General features: G+C 41.5%; 1 protein-coding gene across 2 annotated transcripts in view; it reads left to right on the forward strand.

Annotated features, from left to right (window-relative positions):
* The window catches only part of DSCAM (DS cell adhesion molecule), an 812,726-nt gene that overhangs the window by 536,182 nt on the left and 258,088 nt on the right, over window positions 1-18,456 (forward strand). For both annotated transcript variants that reach the window (XM_055279737.2, XM_063640588.1), the window contains one exon: window positions 9,754-9,873. In XM_055279737.2, the coding sequence (XP_055135712.1) occupies window positions 9,754-9,873 (120 nt within the window). The remainder of the gene's footprint in view (window positions 1-9,753; window positions 9,874-18,456) is intronic.

Below are 18,456 nucleotides of genomic sequence, written 5' to 3' on the forward strand. Positions count from 1 at the left end.
CTGCTTGGGGTACTTTCTGCACATGACAGGGAGTGCAGAGCCCAAATAAATCACAGTGATCTTGGCAGGTGGAGAAAACAGAGAAATTGAAAGATACTGAGATGATTACTGGGTATTGAAGGACAAGCTACTGGAGATTAGGGAGCTATTCAAAGAAAGATCTCTAGAAATCTGTACAGGGCTCCTTTGCAGTTGCAGCTGAATACTGTTCTTCACATGCACAGGGTGCTAGCAGAAGTTGCGTATTGCTTGGGAATGCTGGAGTTCTAACTAGCCAGAATAGGGGAATTCAGCTGAAATCTCAGAAATGCCACACCCTAGGAGTAGGACTAATCTATCCCCAGAATAAGGGTTACTCTAGACCAGCCCTAAAAGAGTCTAAGAAGATTCTTGACAAGCTAAAACTCCACTAGTAAGTTAATTGTGTGCATAAACAACATTTGACACTAAAAAGAAGACAACAAAATCCAGACCCCTAACAGCATAGCGTATCCACAATGTACTGCATTCAGTAAACACAGGCACACCTGATTTTATTGCACTTTTCTTTTCTTTCTTTTTTTTTTTTTTTTGAGATGGGATCTTGCTCTGTCGCCCAGGCTGGAGTACAATGGGCCAATCTCCACTCATTGCAACCTCTACCTCCCGGGTTCATGCCATTCTCCTGCCTCAGCTTCCTGAGTAGCTTGGATTACAGGCATGTGCCACCATGGCAGGCTAATTTTTGTATTTTTAGTAGAGACAAGGTTTCACCATGTTGGCCAGGCTGGTCTCGAACTCCTGGCCTCAGGTGGTGCACCCCACTTGGCCTCTCAAAGTGCCGAGATTACAGGAGTGAGCCACCATGCCCGGCCACAGTTTGCTTTATTGTGCTTCCCAGATATCGCATTTTTTACATGTTGAAGGTTTGCGGCGATCCTGCATCGAGCAAGTCTGCGGGGACCATTTTTTCCAACAGTGTGTGCCCACTTCGTGTCTGTATGTCACATTTTGGTAATTCTTGCAACATTTCAAACTTTATCATTATTATTATGTCTGTTATGGTGATTGGTAATCAGTAAACTCTGGTGTTAGTATTATAATGTTACTATTATGATTGTTCAGTAGCCATATGAGATGGCAAACTTAATCGATAAATGTTGTGTGTGTTCCGACCACTCTACCAACCAACCATTTCCCAGTCTCCATTTCTCAGCTTCCCTATTTCCTAAGACAACAATATTGACCATTTCTCAGCTTCCCTAGTTCCTAAGACATAACAATATTGAAATTAGGCCAATGAATGGCCCCACCAACAGTCTCCAGTGTTTGAGTGAAAGGAAGAGTCATTGCGCATCTCTCACTTTAAATCAAAAGCTAGAAATGATTGCATTCAGTGAGGAAGGCATTTGAAAGCCAAGAGAGGTTGGAAGCTGGGCTTCCTATGCCAAACTGTTTGCCGCATTGTAAACACAAAGGAAAAGTTCTTGAAGGCGATGAAAAATGCTACTCCAGTGAACACACAAATGGTAAAGTGAAACAGCTTCATTGCTAATATGGAGAACGTTTACATGGTATGGATAGAAAAAACCAAACCAGCCACCACATTCCCTTAAGTTCAGGCTTGATACAGGGCAAGGCCTTCACTCTCTTCTATGAAGGCTGAGTGACATGAGGAAGCTGCATAAGAAAAGTTTGACCTGGGGTCATTGTAAAACTTAGCACATTGTTTGATAGCCTGGGTTACTGGGAAGATTTGTAAAGACTTGATCTAAAATAAATTAGCTGTTGTCTTGAGGAAAATATAAGAAAAAAAAAACAAAACCCCAAAAGCAAAAATCTCTTAGCTGTTACGTATGAGCCAATAAGAGCCAAAACTCATAGCTCTTATGACAGTGGACTGATGGTTTCCCTGATACCCTGCTCAGTGGAGTGACCTTGGCATTGATTAAGGTATTAGAAATAAAGCATTAGGCTTCATGACAGAGCACTCCTGCCCTTTGCTTCCTGCTGTGGTCTCTAGCCCACTCACAGGAAAGCACTAACACAACAGTTCCTATCTGTGATTCCAAAGGAGGGCTGTTTTCTCACACTTTTTTGTGTCTTCTGATGGGTCCATGGTTTCTGGCTTTTAATGGTGAACTGCCACATAGAGAAACAAGCACATTGGCTAAAATAGTTGACTGTCAGTTGACAGGAAAAATGAAAATTGTAGAAGGTTGCTATTTTATTGCCATCTATTGATCCAATTTTTGATAGAATTCTCATGCTATGATTTTACTTCATTCATTCATTCTTACACAAAATATTTCTTAAATATCTGTTTTATAATAGGTGCTGTTCTGAGTGGCGAGGATACCATGGTGATTAAAATAAAGACACCAAGTCTCTGCCCATTAAGGTTCAAATCCTAGTGAAGGGAAGACATAATGAACAAACAATGTCAGTTATCTACAAGGACTATGAAAAATAAACAGGTTGTACGTGGATTGAGAAAGATGGGGATGAAAATAGTATTTTAGGTAGGCTGGGCAGGGGAAGGCTTTCCAGAGAGATCTTTGGGCAGAGACTTGACTGAAGTGAAGGCGTACGTCCCAGGGAATTGTAGGAAGCGAGTTCCAAGCAGAGAGACCAACAAGTCTGAAGACTGAGTGTGGAGTGAGTTTTGTGTGTTCACAGCCCAGCAAGAGGCCCAAGGTGCCTCCTGTTCAGTAAGAGAGGACAGAAAGTGTAAGGCAGTGATATAAGCAGGGGCCAGGCCATCTATTCTCAGAATGATGGGAAAGCAATAGGTTTAATTTTCAGTGTCGTAAACTAAATCTTACCTAGACTTTGGCCAAGTCCCATCTCAACTAAATGTCACTGAGTAGAGAATGGTGGTGTTTATCCATGCACCCCCTCCCACCTCCACCAAATGGCTTTCATTAAAACTGAATTTCTGCCCAGGTTTACAGCTAGGGAAACCTAAATTCATTCTTGGAAAATATATAGCAACTTAGAAGCCATGGCTTCCAAACATAAAACGCTGGACTATGTTTAAAACTAGAAAAATGCCTGTCTTATTATAACCATAGTATTATTTCTTTAAAAATAAGATGACAGAAGTAATCCACCCCCCACGAACACACACAAAATAAGCAGATCAAGCCAAAGACCTCTGTATTTTAAACAACCTTCATTTTAGGTAACACCAGGAGTAAACTTCCTCAAAGAAACCTATTCGAAACTTCAGATACTCTCAGCCTATGTGGATCCCATGACAAGATTTTGGTATTTTGGAAAACATATCAAATTGTTCTTTTTGGGGAGACAGGAGTGCTGGTTATGTGCATGTAATTATGATTCAGATAAGTGTTTGGCAAGGTTAGCTATATTGCCTCTTGGAGATGTGATATAATTATGTAGTTGAACCTATTCATCTCTTTAATTACTCCTCCTCTCCACCAGAAAAACTGCTCTGTATTCGTCCATTTTTATGCTGCTGATAAGGACATACCCAAGACTGGCTAATTTATAAAGAAAAAGAGGATTAATGGACTCCATGTGGCTGGGAGGTGAAAGGCATGTCTTACATGGTGGCAGGCAAGAGAGAGCTTGTGCAGGGGAAATCCCCTTTATAAAATCATCAGATCTCATGAGACTTATTCACTATCAAAAGAACAGCATGGGAAAGATCCGCCCCCCATGGTTAAATTACCTCCCACTGGATCCCTCCTACAATATGTGGGAATTGTGGGAGCTACATTCAAGATGAGATTTGGGTGGGGACACCACCGAACCATATCATGCTCTATTGGAAAACCAACTATATTGGCAAGCAGGCTCACCACAATATACCAAATAATGTGTTATACTAATAAAAGGAAATCAAAATACCATCTTTAAAAAAGGAAACCAACAACTTTGGGGAATTATACACCCAGACAATATAGAGTACTGGTGGTCGTTTTGTTCTGTTATAAGTTTTGGCCCAAACAGCAACAGTCCCAAAGGCTTCATATCCTTCCATCTCAGGCTCTGTATCTTCTTGGCCAGAGTCCTCCTATGAGGCTGTCTTCTGCTGTCCCTCATACGGCACTTCCATTGGGTCCACTCTTCTCAAAGACCTCGGGCTTTGGGGGTCACCCTGATCTGAGTCATTAACTTAGCCATGCTCCATTTCCCTAGTCTATAAAACTGAAGTAATAACATTCATTTATTCATGTGTCCTTTCAATGCATAGTTGCAGAGTGCTTTCTGTACTCTAGATCTGTGCTATGCACTGCACATACCATGGCCTGTGAGAAAGGAATGGTTCTTGTTCTCATAGCATGCACAGCCTAGTATGGGAGACAGACTATTAAACAGCAATACCAAATGAGTGTAATACAGGCTATGGTAAGTAATTAAGGGCTCAGAGAAGCACTTAATCCTATCCACAGCATCAGAAAAAAATGTGCCTGACTAAGTGAGTGCTAAGCTAAGATGCAAATGGTGAATGGGAACTTATTAAACAAAGACGTGAAGAAGCCTGTGTGAAGACCTGGCAGCAAGAATGGTCTTAGGGACTGGATAATAGATGGGGTTTTAGAATAGTTGGGGCAAAGCCTACAAGAGGAGAATGTCACAGAATGCAACTGGAGACCAAGGGCTCAAGTCATAAAAATCCTTTAAAATATCCCAAGATTCTGGATTATACCAAAGGGCCATGGGAATATGGGATGCTTTTAAGCAAGGAAGTCACATCATCCAATTTGTGTCTTAGATCCTTTAGGTCCCTGTGTGAAGAATGAATTCAAGTGGGACAGTTTGTGGCAGGTAGAGAGGTTAGGGGGCTGAGAAATCTAAATAAGAGACAATATGGGCCTTGTCCTAGGTTGGGTTCCCTTGAAAGTAGAGTGTGAGGTACAGAATTGGCTGGCAGGTTATTTATTTGGGATGTCATTCCTGGATCCCAGAATGGAAAGAATGAGATTAGAAAGGGAGAAAAAAAAATCAATAAAAGTTGCTTTAATGAGCTGATTGCTGCTATGGGCAACTGGAGCTCATTCCTACTGGGAGTCTTCTAAGGAATCATGTAGAACAGTGGTTCTTGAAGTGTGGTCTCTGTACCAGCAGCCTCAGCATCGCCTGGGAGCTCATTAGAAAGGCAAAATCTTGGATTCCACCCCAGACCTACTGAGTCAGAATCACTGGAGACAAGGTTTAGCAATGTGTGGTTTAATCAGTTCTTCAGGTGATTCTGATGCCCTATAATGTTTGAGAAGCGCAGGCATAGAGCAGGCCTCATAATTGCCCCACTGGATCGGAGGAAAGTGAGGCAGAGAATTTATACCCTGACTCCTGTCCCTCAGTAATGGACAATTGTTTTTCACATGTCAGGGTTGCACCAGTAAGGTGGGTAAAGGCTCATGACTTCTGAGAAGGCCTGAGACTGCAAAGAGAGGGCCCCATCCCCTTAGTGCAGTGTCCTGGCAAAGTGTGTGGAGGTGGAGCTGTCCGCCCAGAAGTGCTGAAGCTGGGTGGACAGAGGGGCCGTGCCTCTTTCCCACATAACCAGACTACTCACTGTGACTGGGGTGTGGCAGTGGAGATGAAGAGAATTTGAGGATACATTTTCAAGAAATAATCATCAGCACCTGATAAAAAGAAATGAGAGGATATGAAAGGAAATTCCATTTTTTCTTTTTTGAGGATCTTAATGGATGGTGGACAGGAACAGGTACCATTTTGGAAACTTGAGTTAGAGGTACCTGTGACATAAGCTAATGATGGAAGGATATGGTGCTCTACACACCAAGGGAAGATAAAGGCAATCATCATGATGGGAGTGGGTGAAATAGCTCAAGAGGTTTGTTGAGTAAGATGTGGAGAACATTGAAGACAACACCCTGAGAACCAGTAGAGGGCCGCAGTGGGGGATCCTCTCTTTAATAAGCAAGCAAAATAAGAATTGTCTTGAGGGCAATTCTGGGAGGGGCCAAAGGATGGAACTGGGAGTCCCTGAAACCCACTGAGTACTCGGGAAATGCTCACTTTCATTACTAAGTGACTCCTTGGGGGGGCTCCTGGTTCTTTTAGGACAATTTCTTAGGCTGCCATTTTGTAGAAAAAAAATATCTAGGTCAAATATTAATAGTTTCTTTAAAAAATATCTCCACTTTTTAAAAAATAAACTGCTGCTTGCTTTAAAAAATTGGGAACTATGTTGTCCCTAGGGATAATGGTCATTCCCAGTGCTTAGAGCATATGAGAATGATGTCATTTGTTACAGGTTAAACACTGGATCCTCATTCAGACACTCCCCTGCCCTGGAATTTTAATCTTAGCTGGTGATGCAGCTGTCTCAAAGTGATGACAACCCCCAAGGGACCATATGCCTGTTGTCTTCACATTAGGCTCTGGGCAGGCAAAGAAATTTATTTAGAAACTTATTACAACTTGTCCCAGGAATCCATCACCTCTAATTTTGCCAGGCAGAACTCAACCCAAGCATATTCTTAAGGTGTCTGATCTGAGGGGTGTGGCCTCAGGTCTTCTTGATGTAAGTACACAGATGTTCCCAGTCTTAGAGTTCTTACTGTAACTCACAAGTTCACTTTCATGAAAGGGACCTACATATTCACTGGTAGATGATCAGAAATCACTTAGGGATTGAATATTTAAATTCATGACAGTCTTCTGTCAAAATTTAAAGGAAATGTATATGATTTGGCTTATTCATGCACTTAGTAAAATATAGCATTTTCCTCAAGGCGGTCTCAAGTTGCATGGTATATCAGCCAAAGACCAAACATCTGAGCTACTAATTATTCTCTTTGCTATAAAAATTAAGAAGTTCACTTACTACAGAAGCTTCTTTCTTAGGTCTTCATGTGACTGTAAATCACTGGGGTATCTGAGGAGAGAATTCCAATCTATGAGCAAAGAGGTGTACATGGGAAATCCCCTGGCTACTCCTACCAGGGTCAGAAACAGTTTTCAATGATATGGGGTAATTATTCTACTAATTTAGGGACCGTTTTTATCTGTAACTACCTTATACTTACAGTATTTCTATGGTTGTTTCTCATATAAACTTCTTTGACGAGATTTTAAGGAACATTTCATTGGATTAGAACCAAATTGAGGGGAGGGGTAATGGATCAATTATGATTAGACATGCTTCCAGAGGGAATGCAAGAGATTTTCTACCCTGTCCATTGATAAGCAATTTCTTGCTCTTGGCAGAACTTGAGCCAAATGGAGCACAGAATGTGGATGGCTGCAGATTTCCCTTCCACCCTGGGGAGAATAATTTTGGCATGGTGTCTTCAAGTTTGTCACCTGCTCTTGAGTTGATTGGTCACTTTTACTAGAAAACTTAGCTCTAAATAATCTCTACCATATTTCTTAGAGATAATTTCTTCACCTAGAGATAGTCATTCTTCATTATCTTATTTTAAATATATTTTCATTTTCTTAAATACATTTTGTCTCCAAATACCATCTACATGAAGTAACATTGCTTATCACTTAAGCAATATCTCAGAAACCCATTGGCTGTGTAAATTATTTATTTCATTTGCAAGTTGGGAACTTTGCTCATTAAGAATACGTCAGGCCGTGCGCAGTGGCTCACGCCTGTAATCCCAGCACTTTGGGAGGCTGAGGCAGGTGGATCATGAGGTCAGGAGTTCAAGACCAGCCTGGCCAAGATGGTAAAACCCCATCTCTATTAACAATACAAAAAAATTAGCTGGGCATGGTGGCGGGCGCCTGTAACCCCAGCTACTTAGGAGGCTGAGGCAGAGAATTGCTTGAACCTGGGAGGCGGAAGTTGCAGTGAGCAGAGATCACCCCACTGCACTCCAGTCTAGGCAACAGAGTGAGACTCCATCTCAAAAAAAAAAAAAGTAAAAGCTCAACATACCTGCATTTACTAAATTAATCAACACTCTTATAGCACTTAATATCTCCACAGTTCTGAGAACTTTCCTAATTTGTTCGATCATCTTAACAATCCTTAAAATGAGTTCCATAATCATCTCCAATTTTCAGATAAGAAAATTGAGACCAAGAGATATTTTACAGTTTGCACAAAATTGCCCAACAGGAAATAGCAGAGCTGGACACCAAGCCAATGTGTTTAACTCTTGGCTTTATGCTAGTAGTCACTATTTTCTGGTGCTTCTTCATGTGTAAATCTTTCTATAGAAAGTAAAGCTAGAAAATTAAAAGCAATCTTTTCTCCAGAAACACTGCGGTGAATTCCATCTCTGGCTGCTTCTTGTGTCTTGACATTTTCCCTTCCTCCTTGGTTATTTTATGGCCAAAGTGATCGTCACCTTGGCTCAGATCATTGTAACAAGCTTCTAAGCCCCTTGCTAACTTAGGCCCTAACCATCTTCTCAGTCTATCATATGTGGCAGCTGAGTTCCTATCTACCTGTAACACATAGGCTCACATTTATGTCTCAAAATTAAGAATTCTGGATCTTGCAAGGCTGATGAGATTAGCCTTACCAGGAATTTCCAAATATCTACTATATGGTGTAGATAATTCATCTCCTCTCACATAGTTTATGACTGCCTCGTTGAAAGTCTACCCTGTAATGAATCGCTGATCTGCTGGGAAAGATTCGGGGATTAGAATACCCTCAGATGCTACCTTTTCTAAGAGATGTGATACGTATTCAAATCCTAATGGCTTATCTCAAATAATATGCTTTCTTTGGGGAGATATGTTTTAAGTGAAGTCATGTTTATGTTTTAGGTAGGGATGGTTCTTTACAGTACCTCACAACATTCACCACATAAGCAGTCACTTAATATCTTGTTTTTTACAGGCACACTAGAAAACCTTTATGGTACCTCACTGCAACTACTCTCCGTAGTCCCCCTTTGGCCCGCCATGGTGCTGACATCTGGCATAACGGACTATGTGTTCTCACCAGAATTTTGGGAAAAGTTCAGTCCCACATTGTATTCTTGATTGCCTTTAGGAGGTGCCTATTATTTCTCACTTCATCTCCTGGTAGAGGAAAAATCAACATCAAATGCTTCGACCAGTTCACATCCAAGATGAATACTTATATTTGATAATTACTATTTGAGGCACAAACATATATTTGATCTACTTTTTTTTTTTTTTTTTTTTGAGATGGAGTTTCATTCTTGTTGCCCAGGCTGGAGTGCAATGACATGATCTCAGCTCACTGCAACCTCTGCTTCCCGGGTCCAAGCAATTCTCCAGCCTCAGCCTCCTGAGTAGCTAGGATTACAGGCATGCACCGCCACACCCGGCGAATTTTGTATTTTTACTAGAGATGGGGTTTCTCCGTGTTGGTCAGACTGGTCTCAAACTCCGGACCTCAGGTGATCTGCCTGCCTCAGCCTCCCAAAGTGTTGGGATTACAGGTGTCAGCCACCGTGCACAGCCTGACGTGTTCTTTAAATGGTGGTTCTGATTCCATTTTCCATTGAGGGAATTTCTGTATATTTTTGATAACACAATCAAAAGCAAAATGTTCCATTCCTTTGACTTAGTCAAACTTCCTCCCTCGAGGTCAGTTTTCCCTAGTTCAAAGGGCTTTTACCTGTGACAAAAGCTGATTGATATGAATCAGAAAATTTTTCAGCACTGAGATTAACCCCTTAATTTGTCCCAAACTGCCAATAGTGTTTTTATTGCCCCATGTATATGAAACAGTCTTCATATTTTAATGTTCATTAAAATGATTCAGTTTCTTAGAATCAGACCTTTACTCAGTTTCTGGTCTAGTCTTAATTACTGGTGACATTTCTCTCTTTTCAGTTCCTCCCAAGTTTGTGGTTCAGCCACGGGACCAGGATGGGATTTATGGCAAAGCAGTCATCCTCAATTGTTCTGCTGAGGGTTACCCTGTACCTACCATCGTGTGGAAATTCTCTAAAGGTATGGAGTTACTTGATCTACTTGTTACCTGTCAAACATTTGCTATGTTCTAAAGGATTCGATAAGCATTTCTAGATTTCCAGAGAGGTTTCTTGGAAGTAGATAGGTATCTCTGTTTCCACCAAGCCTATCATTCTCTCACAGACATTCCTAGTCATCCACCTAGGTGTTTTTATTCAGACCCACAGTGTGTCTGTTCTACATAGCATGCCCTTGGTAAGGCCACAAAGGGATGGAAGGCTTTCGTGTAGATTGTTTCAACACTTAGGAAGTCCTACCTTGCCCACCTGTATTATATAACCATGGTCTGCTTAAAGATCACTGCACCCTCGTACATGAAGAGATGCGAGTTTAAATTGTCAGAACTACTCATAGCTGGAAAATTATTTCCCCAGTATTTAGAGAGATGAGTGGGTTTAGATAGTTAAAGATAATATCATTGATTGTTTTATTCCCCTTATTATCTTAGAATATACACATTACACGTCATCTCCTTGGCATGCTCTTTTTAAAAACAAACATGCCCAATGTCCTATTGCGACTGTCTCATGTTCCCCGCTTGCACCCCTAATCATGTTTCCTCTTCTAAGACCTAGTATCTAGGCTTAATTATTGTGATGTATTTGTTTTTATGTTGACTTAATCATCATTTAGACTCTAGATGTTTCTTTTTTAAAATAGCATGTTGCATTTTCTCATTATGGAAGCAACAATGACCAAAGGAAAAACAAATGGTACATTTGTTGCAACCCTCCTGGCATCTGTCTTTTGAGAAGGAAGGTAAAGAAGTGGGGAAGGGTGCTAGACACTGTCTGATTGGGAAAACAACTAAATTTTTAAAAGTCCCTGAAGCAACTCCCCTGTCACACACCACACACCACATCCACTGTCCATGTGCAAAGGACTTCTTCAAAAATAAAAGCCTGTTATTCGGAGTCTCTGCCCCCATGACTTTTTATTTCCTGCCATATTTGAAGCTCCGTTGTGCGTTATTACTTGGAAACAGATAAACATCATAAATTTAATTTAGTTTCTATCGAGGTGCATATTTGATATTATGGACATTTTCCATGACATTTGCCTTCTTCGACATTATTTTTAATGCCTGTCATTATGCAGGTGTTCTCTCTCTCCCTGAGGGTGTTTACGGTTTTCACTCTCATAAACACTGCAGCAAATGAACACTCCTGTATGTTAATTCAATGTGCATATGTGTAAGTGAAGTGAAAAGGCCATATAGAAGGCTTTTACTCTGTCCTGCCCAAGGGCACTTAGGCCACCCACAGTATGGGTGGGTAAATGTGGCCCAGCATCCTCACCAACTAGATATCATTTTTTTTTTAAATAGTCTTTACAACCTGATGGTTGAAAATGCCCTCTCATTTTAGTCTGCATACTTAGATTGTTAATGTTGTTTAAAATGTTTTATCTTATGTTAACAGACCACTTCTACTTCTCCTTTGGGAAATTTCTTATTCATGTTACTTGCACACTTATCTCTATGCCTTATTTATTTGGAAGTGTTTCTACATAGATTAAATAATGCTTTGTCTGTCTTGGATGTTACTGACATTTTATCCCTTCTTACCACCAACTTAAAAATTAGGTTGTAGTAGTAGCTTTTTTGTCTTTAAATTTCATATGCAATATCAAGTCATCAAAGAAAAAAATTAGAAATTGCAATTTTTAAAAAAGTTAAATTCCCCCCCAAATAACATCACTCAAAGATGACCAAAGATAACTGCTGCAAACATTTTTTGTCTCTGGACTGTCAGTCCTGTCCCCAAGCAATTGTATACCCATAGATACACATTATACATTTTTAAAATTTTGATGACTGTTACTGGCTTATACTCTTCTTTCTTCAGCCAACAATATACTATGTATGTCTTGCCATAACAACAAATATGGTGCTTAATATGACTTTTTTTTTTTTTTTTTTCTGGAGACAGAGTCTTGCTCTGTCAGCCAAGCTGGAGTGCAGTGGTGCGATCTCAGCTCACTGCAACCTCTGCCTCCTGGGTTCAAGCAATTCTTCTGCCTCAGCCTTCCAAGTAGTAGCTGGGATTACGGGTGTGCACCACCACGCCTGGCTAATTTTTTTGTATTTTTAGTAGAGATGAGGTTTCACCATGTTGGGCAAGCTGGCCTTGAACTCCATGACTTTTTAATGTCTGTGTAATGTTTATTGTAGTACATCAATAATTACATTTATCTAATTACTTTAGTTAAGATTGAGTTTAGCCACTTACATTCACAAGGGTTTATTTTTCTCGTAAGAGGACTCTGGATGTCGACAGCTCGAGACTAGTTTGTTGGCTAAGTCATCAGGCACCCAAACTCCTTACGTGTTAGGAAGAGTTCTGCCTCTCCTAGCAGCATTCTTCATCCTCAAACAATGGCCACCAAGCTATAGTGTCAACTTCCTTTCACATTTCCCTGTAGGAGGAAGAGCAAAGGGAGATGGCTGCCCCTCCCACATGAGTCACCTCCCTTTAACATCCTTTCCAGAAGTGCGTCACAGATCAATTTTGCCAGCATCTCTCTGGATCGCTGGTCAGGTCGCCCCTGGCTATAAAGGGTCTGTAAGCCATCATGGACGTGATGTGTGTTATTTTCCTAAGTCAGAGGGGGTGTTGGATACTTGGCAACTGGATATCTCCAACACTGTTGTTGAATGTCATATTTTTGGATTTTTGCCAGTTTTTCTCTTAGAAAATTATCATAATGGGCCAGGTGCAGTGGCTCACACCTGTAATCCCAGCACTTTGGGAGGCCGATGCAGGTGGATCATGAGGTCAGGAGATCAAGACCATCCTGGCTAACATGGTGAAACCCCGTCTCTACTAAAAATGCAAAAAAATTAGCTGGACGTGGTGGCGGGCACCTGTAGTCCCAGCTACTCAGGAGGCTGAGAATGGCATGAACCCTGGATGTGGAGCTTACAGTGAGCCGAGATCGTGCCACTGCACTCCAGCCTGTGCAACAGAGCAAGACTCTGTCTCAAAAAAAAAAAAAAAAAAAACATAATGACTCCTATCACATTTATCTTTGTATATGTGTTCATTTATCCCTGGGGATAAATTTCTATAAGTAGAGTTTCTGGTTCAAGGAGTAAATAATTTTTATAACTTTCAATATGTATTGACAATTTGCCAGCATTTTATTCATTTACACAACTCACCTCAGTTTGCAGTAGTGTCTGTCTCTTACAACCAAAATAATACTGGATATTAGGCTTTTTTTTTGACATTTTCCAATCTGATAGAGAAACACTGTATATTGTTATTTTAATTATGCAAGCAGTAAATCTATTGCTTAAGAACAATTTAGCCTTGCTTGTGGAACATGTTTTCTTTCACTGAAATGATCACTAAGAGCTGAAGTGCAGCTCCCTTATAAATGACAAAACTGTATAAACAAAATGGATTCAGCTTGTTTCCTTGAGAGATGCAACAATTTAATTCAGGGGAGGCAGAATTCTAGGGTAAATCACTGCAGTTTAAAGGTAGCTATTGTAGAAATGAAACAATCTTTACTAAAAAAAAAAAAAAAAGTCATTACATTTTTGACCTTGGGTCTAGATGCACAAAGTCTAAGACATTCAATTCTCTTTTTTGATTTATTTATCTACATGAACAAATGAGGCCTCTTGCCTAAAAGAGATTTTTAAAAAAAATCAGGGCTTCATTCTGAGGTGGGTCTCACCTGTACTCCCAGAAGTCCACAGCTTAATGCCATTCTCTTGCATGTATGTCACTTATACTGGAGGGAAAATAGTTTCAGTGGTTGTCCTGAGGACCAGGGCCATCTCCTTGTTACCTGCTGAGAAGCAAAGAGGGACTGCAAATGCGAGAGAGTAGATGATGCATCAGCCTGGGGCCTGGCCTGGGCCTCCTTTGCTCTCTCTGGCTGTCCACAGAGTCTCTGACCTCCAGGGAAACTTGGTCGTGGGAATATCCAAAAACAAGAGTCAGAACATGCCTGGGGGGTGATGCTGGAGGACAGTGGGGAGTAGTTCGCATTAAAAGTATAATAAAAAAAATAATAATAATAAAAAAATAAATAAATAAAATAGCATTGTCAACATACCCCAGGAGTAGGGAAAGTCCGAGGAAAGACTTGAAGACAGATGAGTCCTGTTTTCCTGTCCTCCGAGGGAGAGCGGAAGGTGAGGGGCCAGCTAGTTCCCAAGTTGGGGGTGGGGGGCGAGGCGGGGAGGTTGATGCCTGGAACGATCCAGAAACACCAAGGAGGACATTACAGCTGTGGCAGAGTTAGTGAAAGGAAGTCCTGGGAGAGGAGACTCCTGCACTGCGTCCCCATCAGTCATTGCAAGGACCTGGCTCTGTCCAAGTGGGGAGTGGGTATGGTGAGCATGAGAGTTGTGATGGTGATGTGGTCTCTTCAGCTGCTAATGTGCTGAAGCCAGAAGCCAAGAGGCTAGCTGGGTAATTGGAGAGAGATGGTGTGATCTGCCTCATGCTTTTAAAGGATCACACTGCCATGCTGTTTTGAAAGCAGACTGTGTGGAGGACAGGAATTTCAGCTGGAGAGCTGTTCCAAGGCCTTGGCTGGGATGTGGCCGGGACCAGGGTGATGGCAGTGTGGAGGAGGGACAAATAGTTGGATACTGAATGTCTTTAAGTGATGGACTTACTATGGGTGTGACAGAAAGGGGATAACCCCAGGCAGTGAGGAGAGTGGAAGTGATGGTGACAGACAGGACGACTCCAGGCAGGCAGACCTGGGGCTGGGATAAGATCAGAGTTTGGGGCTCCTCTCTTTGCAGATACAGCTGTCAATTTCCAGTATAAGCAATGATAAATTTTCTAACTATCCTAGATTTTGATGAATATTTTCTACATTGTCAGAGCTTAGACCCTCTATGTTCTATTCTGCGGCCATATGCCCAACTTTTGCAATTGCCTGTGTTAGATTGATTTTGTGCTCAGTACGAGTTACTTGGACATAGTGAAGAATATTTCAACCTCTTTCTGGTTTGCAATGGTTTGTTCTTTGCCTTTTTACACCCAAAGGACAGATATTGGCGGCTCACACTATCTCCTTGGAGGGAGCACAGACTGCCTGATTTCCCTGTAGAAGGAACTTAATCTTTTTGGTTCTTTGCACCAAAGAGCTGTCTTTGAAGTCTGGTAAATTGTTTTTTCTTTTTTTATTTTTGTGATGGAGTCTCACTCTGTCGCCCAGGCTGGAGTGCAGTGGCAGGATCTTGGCTTGCTGCAACCTCCCCCTCCCAGGTTCAAGAGATTCTTCTGCCTCAGCCTCCCAAGGAGCTGGGACTATAGCCACGCACCGCCACGCCCAGCTAATTTTTGTATCTTTAGTAGAGATGGGGTTTCACCATATTGGCCAGGCTGGTCTCGAACTCCTGACCTTGTGATCCACCCACCTCGGTCTCCCAAAGTGCTGGGATTACAGACGTGAGCCACCGCACCTGCCCTGAAGTCTGGTAAATTTTTAGTCTATAATTTGGTGTTTTCCATTTGGGGTCAATTTTCCCATAGATGTGGTGCATCTATTTAATATGTAGATTCAGCTTATTTTAAAAAACATTTTTCCCATGAATTGTATCTCTAAGTGTTCTCTTCCCTGCTTTCATTTTCTTCTTCAGGGTCTCTGATTGTGGTTCCATAGGATTGCCACCTAGTCTCTGTAGCTGTCATTTTCTCTCTGGTTTTTTAACTCATTGATTTCCATTTTAATTTGTTCGATATTTTTCCATTTCTGTTCTCCATGTCTTTTCCCCAGCAAGATCTGTTCTTCTTTGTGCCCGCTCCAGTTCTGCCTTCACTGCTGTGAGTTTATATTTTTTCTCCTTCTTTCTCTCCAGCTCTGCCAGGTCACAGTTTACCCTTCTTCAGCCATGGCTTTATAGACAAGTGACTGTTTTATTCACAGTCTTCATCTAAATTGTGATACCTGGTTTCTTGTTCTGTTTTTTTCTTCTATTTTGCTTCTTGTATCTTTGCTAGGTCTTGGCTTCCTTTTGAATACAGTAGCCCCAAGACCCCCAGGGGATGGCCGAACCTTGGGGAGTGCCAAACCCTACATATACTATGCGTTTTCCTACACATGCATACCCCTGATAAAGTTTAATTTATAAATCAGACACAGTAAGAGATTAGCAAAAATTCTGAGTAGTAGAATAAAATTATTATTACAATGTACTGTAATAAAAGCTCTGTGAATGTGCTCTCTCTTTCTCGAAATATCTTATGAGGCTATACTCACCTATTTTAAGACTGTAATTGACCTCAGGTAGCTTAAACCATGGAAAGTGAAAATGTGGTCGAGGGGGAACTACTGTACTTACATTTGAAGAAAATCCGTGTCCCCAGAAAAAGATTATTTTGTACAAATGCCTGACTCCTCAGCTAACCCTACTTCTAAAATTCTAAGCCACATCAGGCCTGGGGAAGTGCCATCCACACCCGCCTATGCACACTGTTTTCACTGATGGAGGCTTTGCTCTCACCTGTGACCCACTCTGCTGGGAATTCTGAAGTTCACAGCGGTGGCCCTGATTCCCTCATCTTCCTGCATGCTCTTCTGCTCAGTTACCCTGTTGGTTGCCCATTTACCCATTCTGTAGTTGGAAGTTTAGCTATTTTCTAATTTCATAGGAAATAGAGGTTACAATTTTCTAGGCTTCTCTCTCCCATTTGCTTTCATGTTGTTCCCAGGAAGAGAAGAAGAAATGCTGGTTTATGCCTCCATCTTCAAATATGAAATTCTATTGTTTATATACAAAGGTTCATTAAATTTGGACTTGATTTTAGTAAAATAAGTAGGAATCGAGGAGGAAGAGTAGAAATCATCAGTTAGGAGACTGGGCTGTAAGTTCAAACCCCAGCCACAATACAACCCTGTCTGGTTGCGTGACTGCGTGTAAATTACCTACCCCATATGAACCACAGCATCCTTGCAGCTGAAACAGATAAAATAAGGGGATAAATGTGATGATTTAGTAAGATGACTCATAGAAAGCATTTATTATGGCTTCTGGCACATAGCCATTAGTCAATATGTGTTAGCTATTATTAATATCATTATTGCCATTATCACGAACTTACATGGTTAGCCATTTGTCCTAAAACCATTTATTGAAGAGCCCAAACTTTTTCATTTGCGATACCTTATTGTCTAAGGAGAAAATGTGAATACTGGAGTCTGTGTTTCAGCCTTCTCGCTGCTACACTCAATTGCCTGTTCAGCACCACAGGTATTAGAAGTTTATCTCTTTCTATTTTAATATCTGTTTTGACAATACTCCCCTTGTGACTTTTATTTTTCAAAAATGTCCTTCCTTTTTCTGCCTGGATTTTTGTTTGCTTGTTCCCTCTAGATGCATATTAAGATAACTTTATCAAGTTTCAAAAAAATCTGGAAAATTTGGAGGATCATAAATTTAAAGCCTAACGTGAAGAATGCTGATGTCATTAGAATATTGAGTCTTCCCAGCCAATACCATGGATAGTCCTTTCATGTATCCAAGTTTTTCTTTTATGAACATTAATAATTTTATTGCATTCTTTCCATTTGTCAGTGGTAGTGAATTTTTATAAGCTATGGCATCTGGTTTTCTTTTGTCTTCCTTAGTTTTCTGGGTGGAAAGGGGTCAAGAGCTGTCTACAGCCAATCTTTGTTGAGCTTGTCCTTATGTAGCTGTCCACATCTCTTTCTTCTCCCAGCAAGGGTAATGCTGTTCTTAATTTAGAGGAGTTTCTATTTTCCCCACTCTGTAGCTCATACAAAGCGCTGCAATGGGGGTGTGACTCTATTTCTTCCTATCTCTCTTGAGATTGTCTTTCTCCCTGCCCCTTTTCCTGTGTCCTTTCTGCCCATTGTAGTTTCCCCAACTCCATATTTCCCTGGAGGCTCCAGAGAATCCACCACTATTTGGTGCACACACAGGTTTGCTTTTGCTCCTCCTTCTCCTACTGTCCCCAGACAAGCTGCTGGAGGTTGTCACTTCTGCACTCACCACGCACAGTCCCCCAGAGGGCCTGGCTGTCCCTTACCACTAGGGCCCTTAAAGCATCCTCTTCTGCTCAGTGTCAGCCCACCTGGAGAACTCCTCCCCCTGTGGTTATAGACTCATCACAGGGGGCAACAGGAACTTGATTCTTTTGTGGAGAGATTCATAGAAATAAAACTAGGCACTCCAGACAGTTAATGTTTCCATACAAGATGGAGGGGAAAACACGTGCTGTGCTCAATACTGGCCAAACTGCTCAGGTGACCCTCTCTGGAGTCCCCTCCTACTTCAGGGGCGTGCCCTGGAATGGCTCACCTTGATCCTGCCCACGACTTCCCTCCCAAGGTCCAGGGGACATCCCTGGGACCTTCTGTAGCCCTCATAGCCTGTGTCTCAGAAGACCATGAGAAATATGCGGGAAAGGACAAGCCCAAGTCCCTCAAGCAGGTTAATTCTAGAGCAGGTTTTCTGCCAACACCAATTTCAGACCTCTCTGGTGAGATGACCAAGTCATTCCCTTCCTCAGAAGTCAAGAGAGGGCTCACACTGCAGATCACACTGCAGATCACCTATTAATCACG

This window comes from Symphalangus syndactylus, chromosome 5 (assembly GCF_028878055.3).
Source record: "Symphalangus syndactylus isolate Jambi chromosome 5, NHGRI_mSymSyn1-v2.1_pri, whole genome shotgun sequence".
In the NCBI taxonomy this organism is placed as follows: domain Eukaryota; kingdom Metazoa; phylum Chordata; class Mammalia; order Primates; family Hylobatidae; genus Symphalangus; species Symphalangus syndactylus.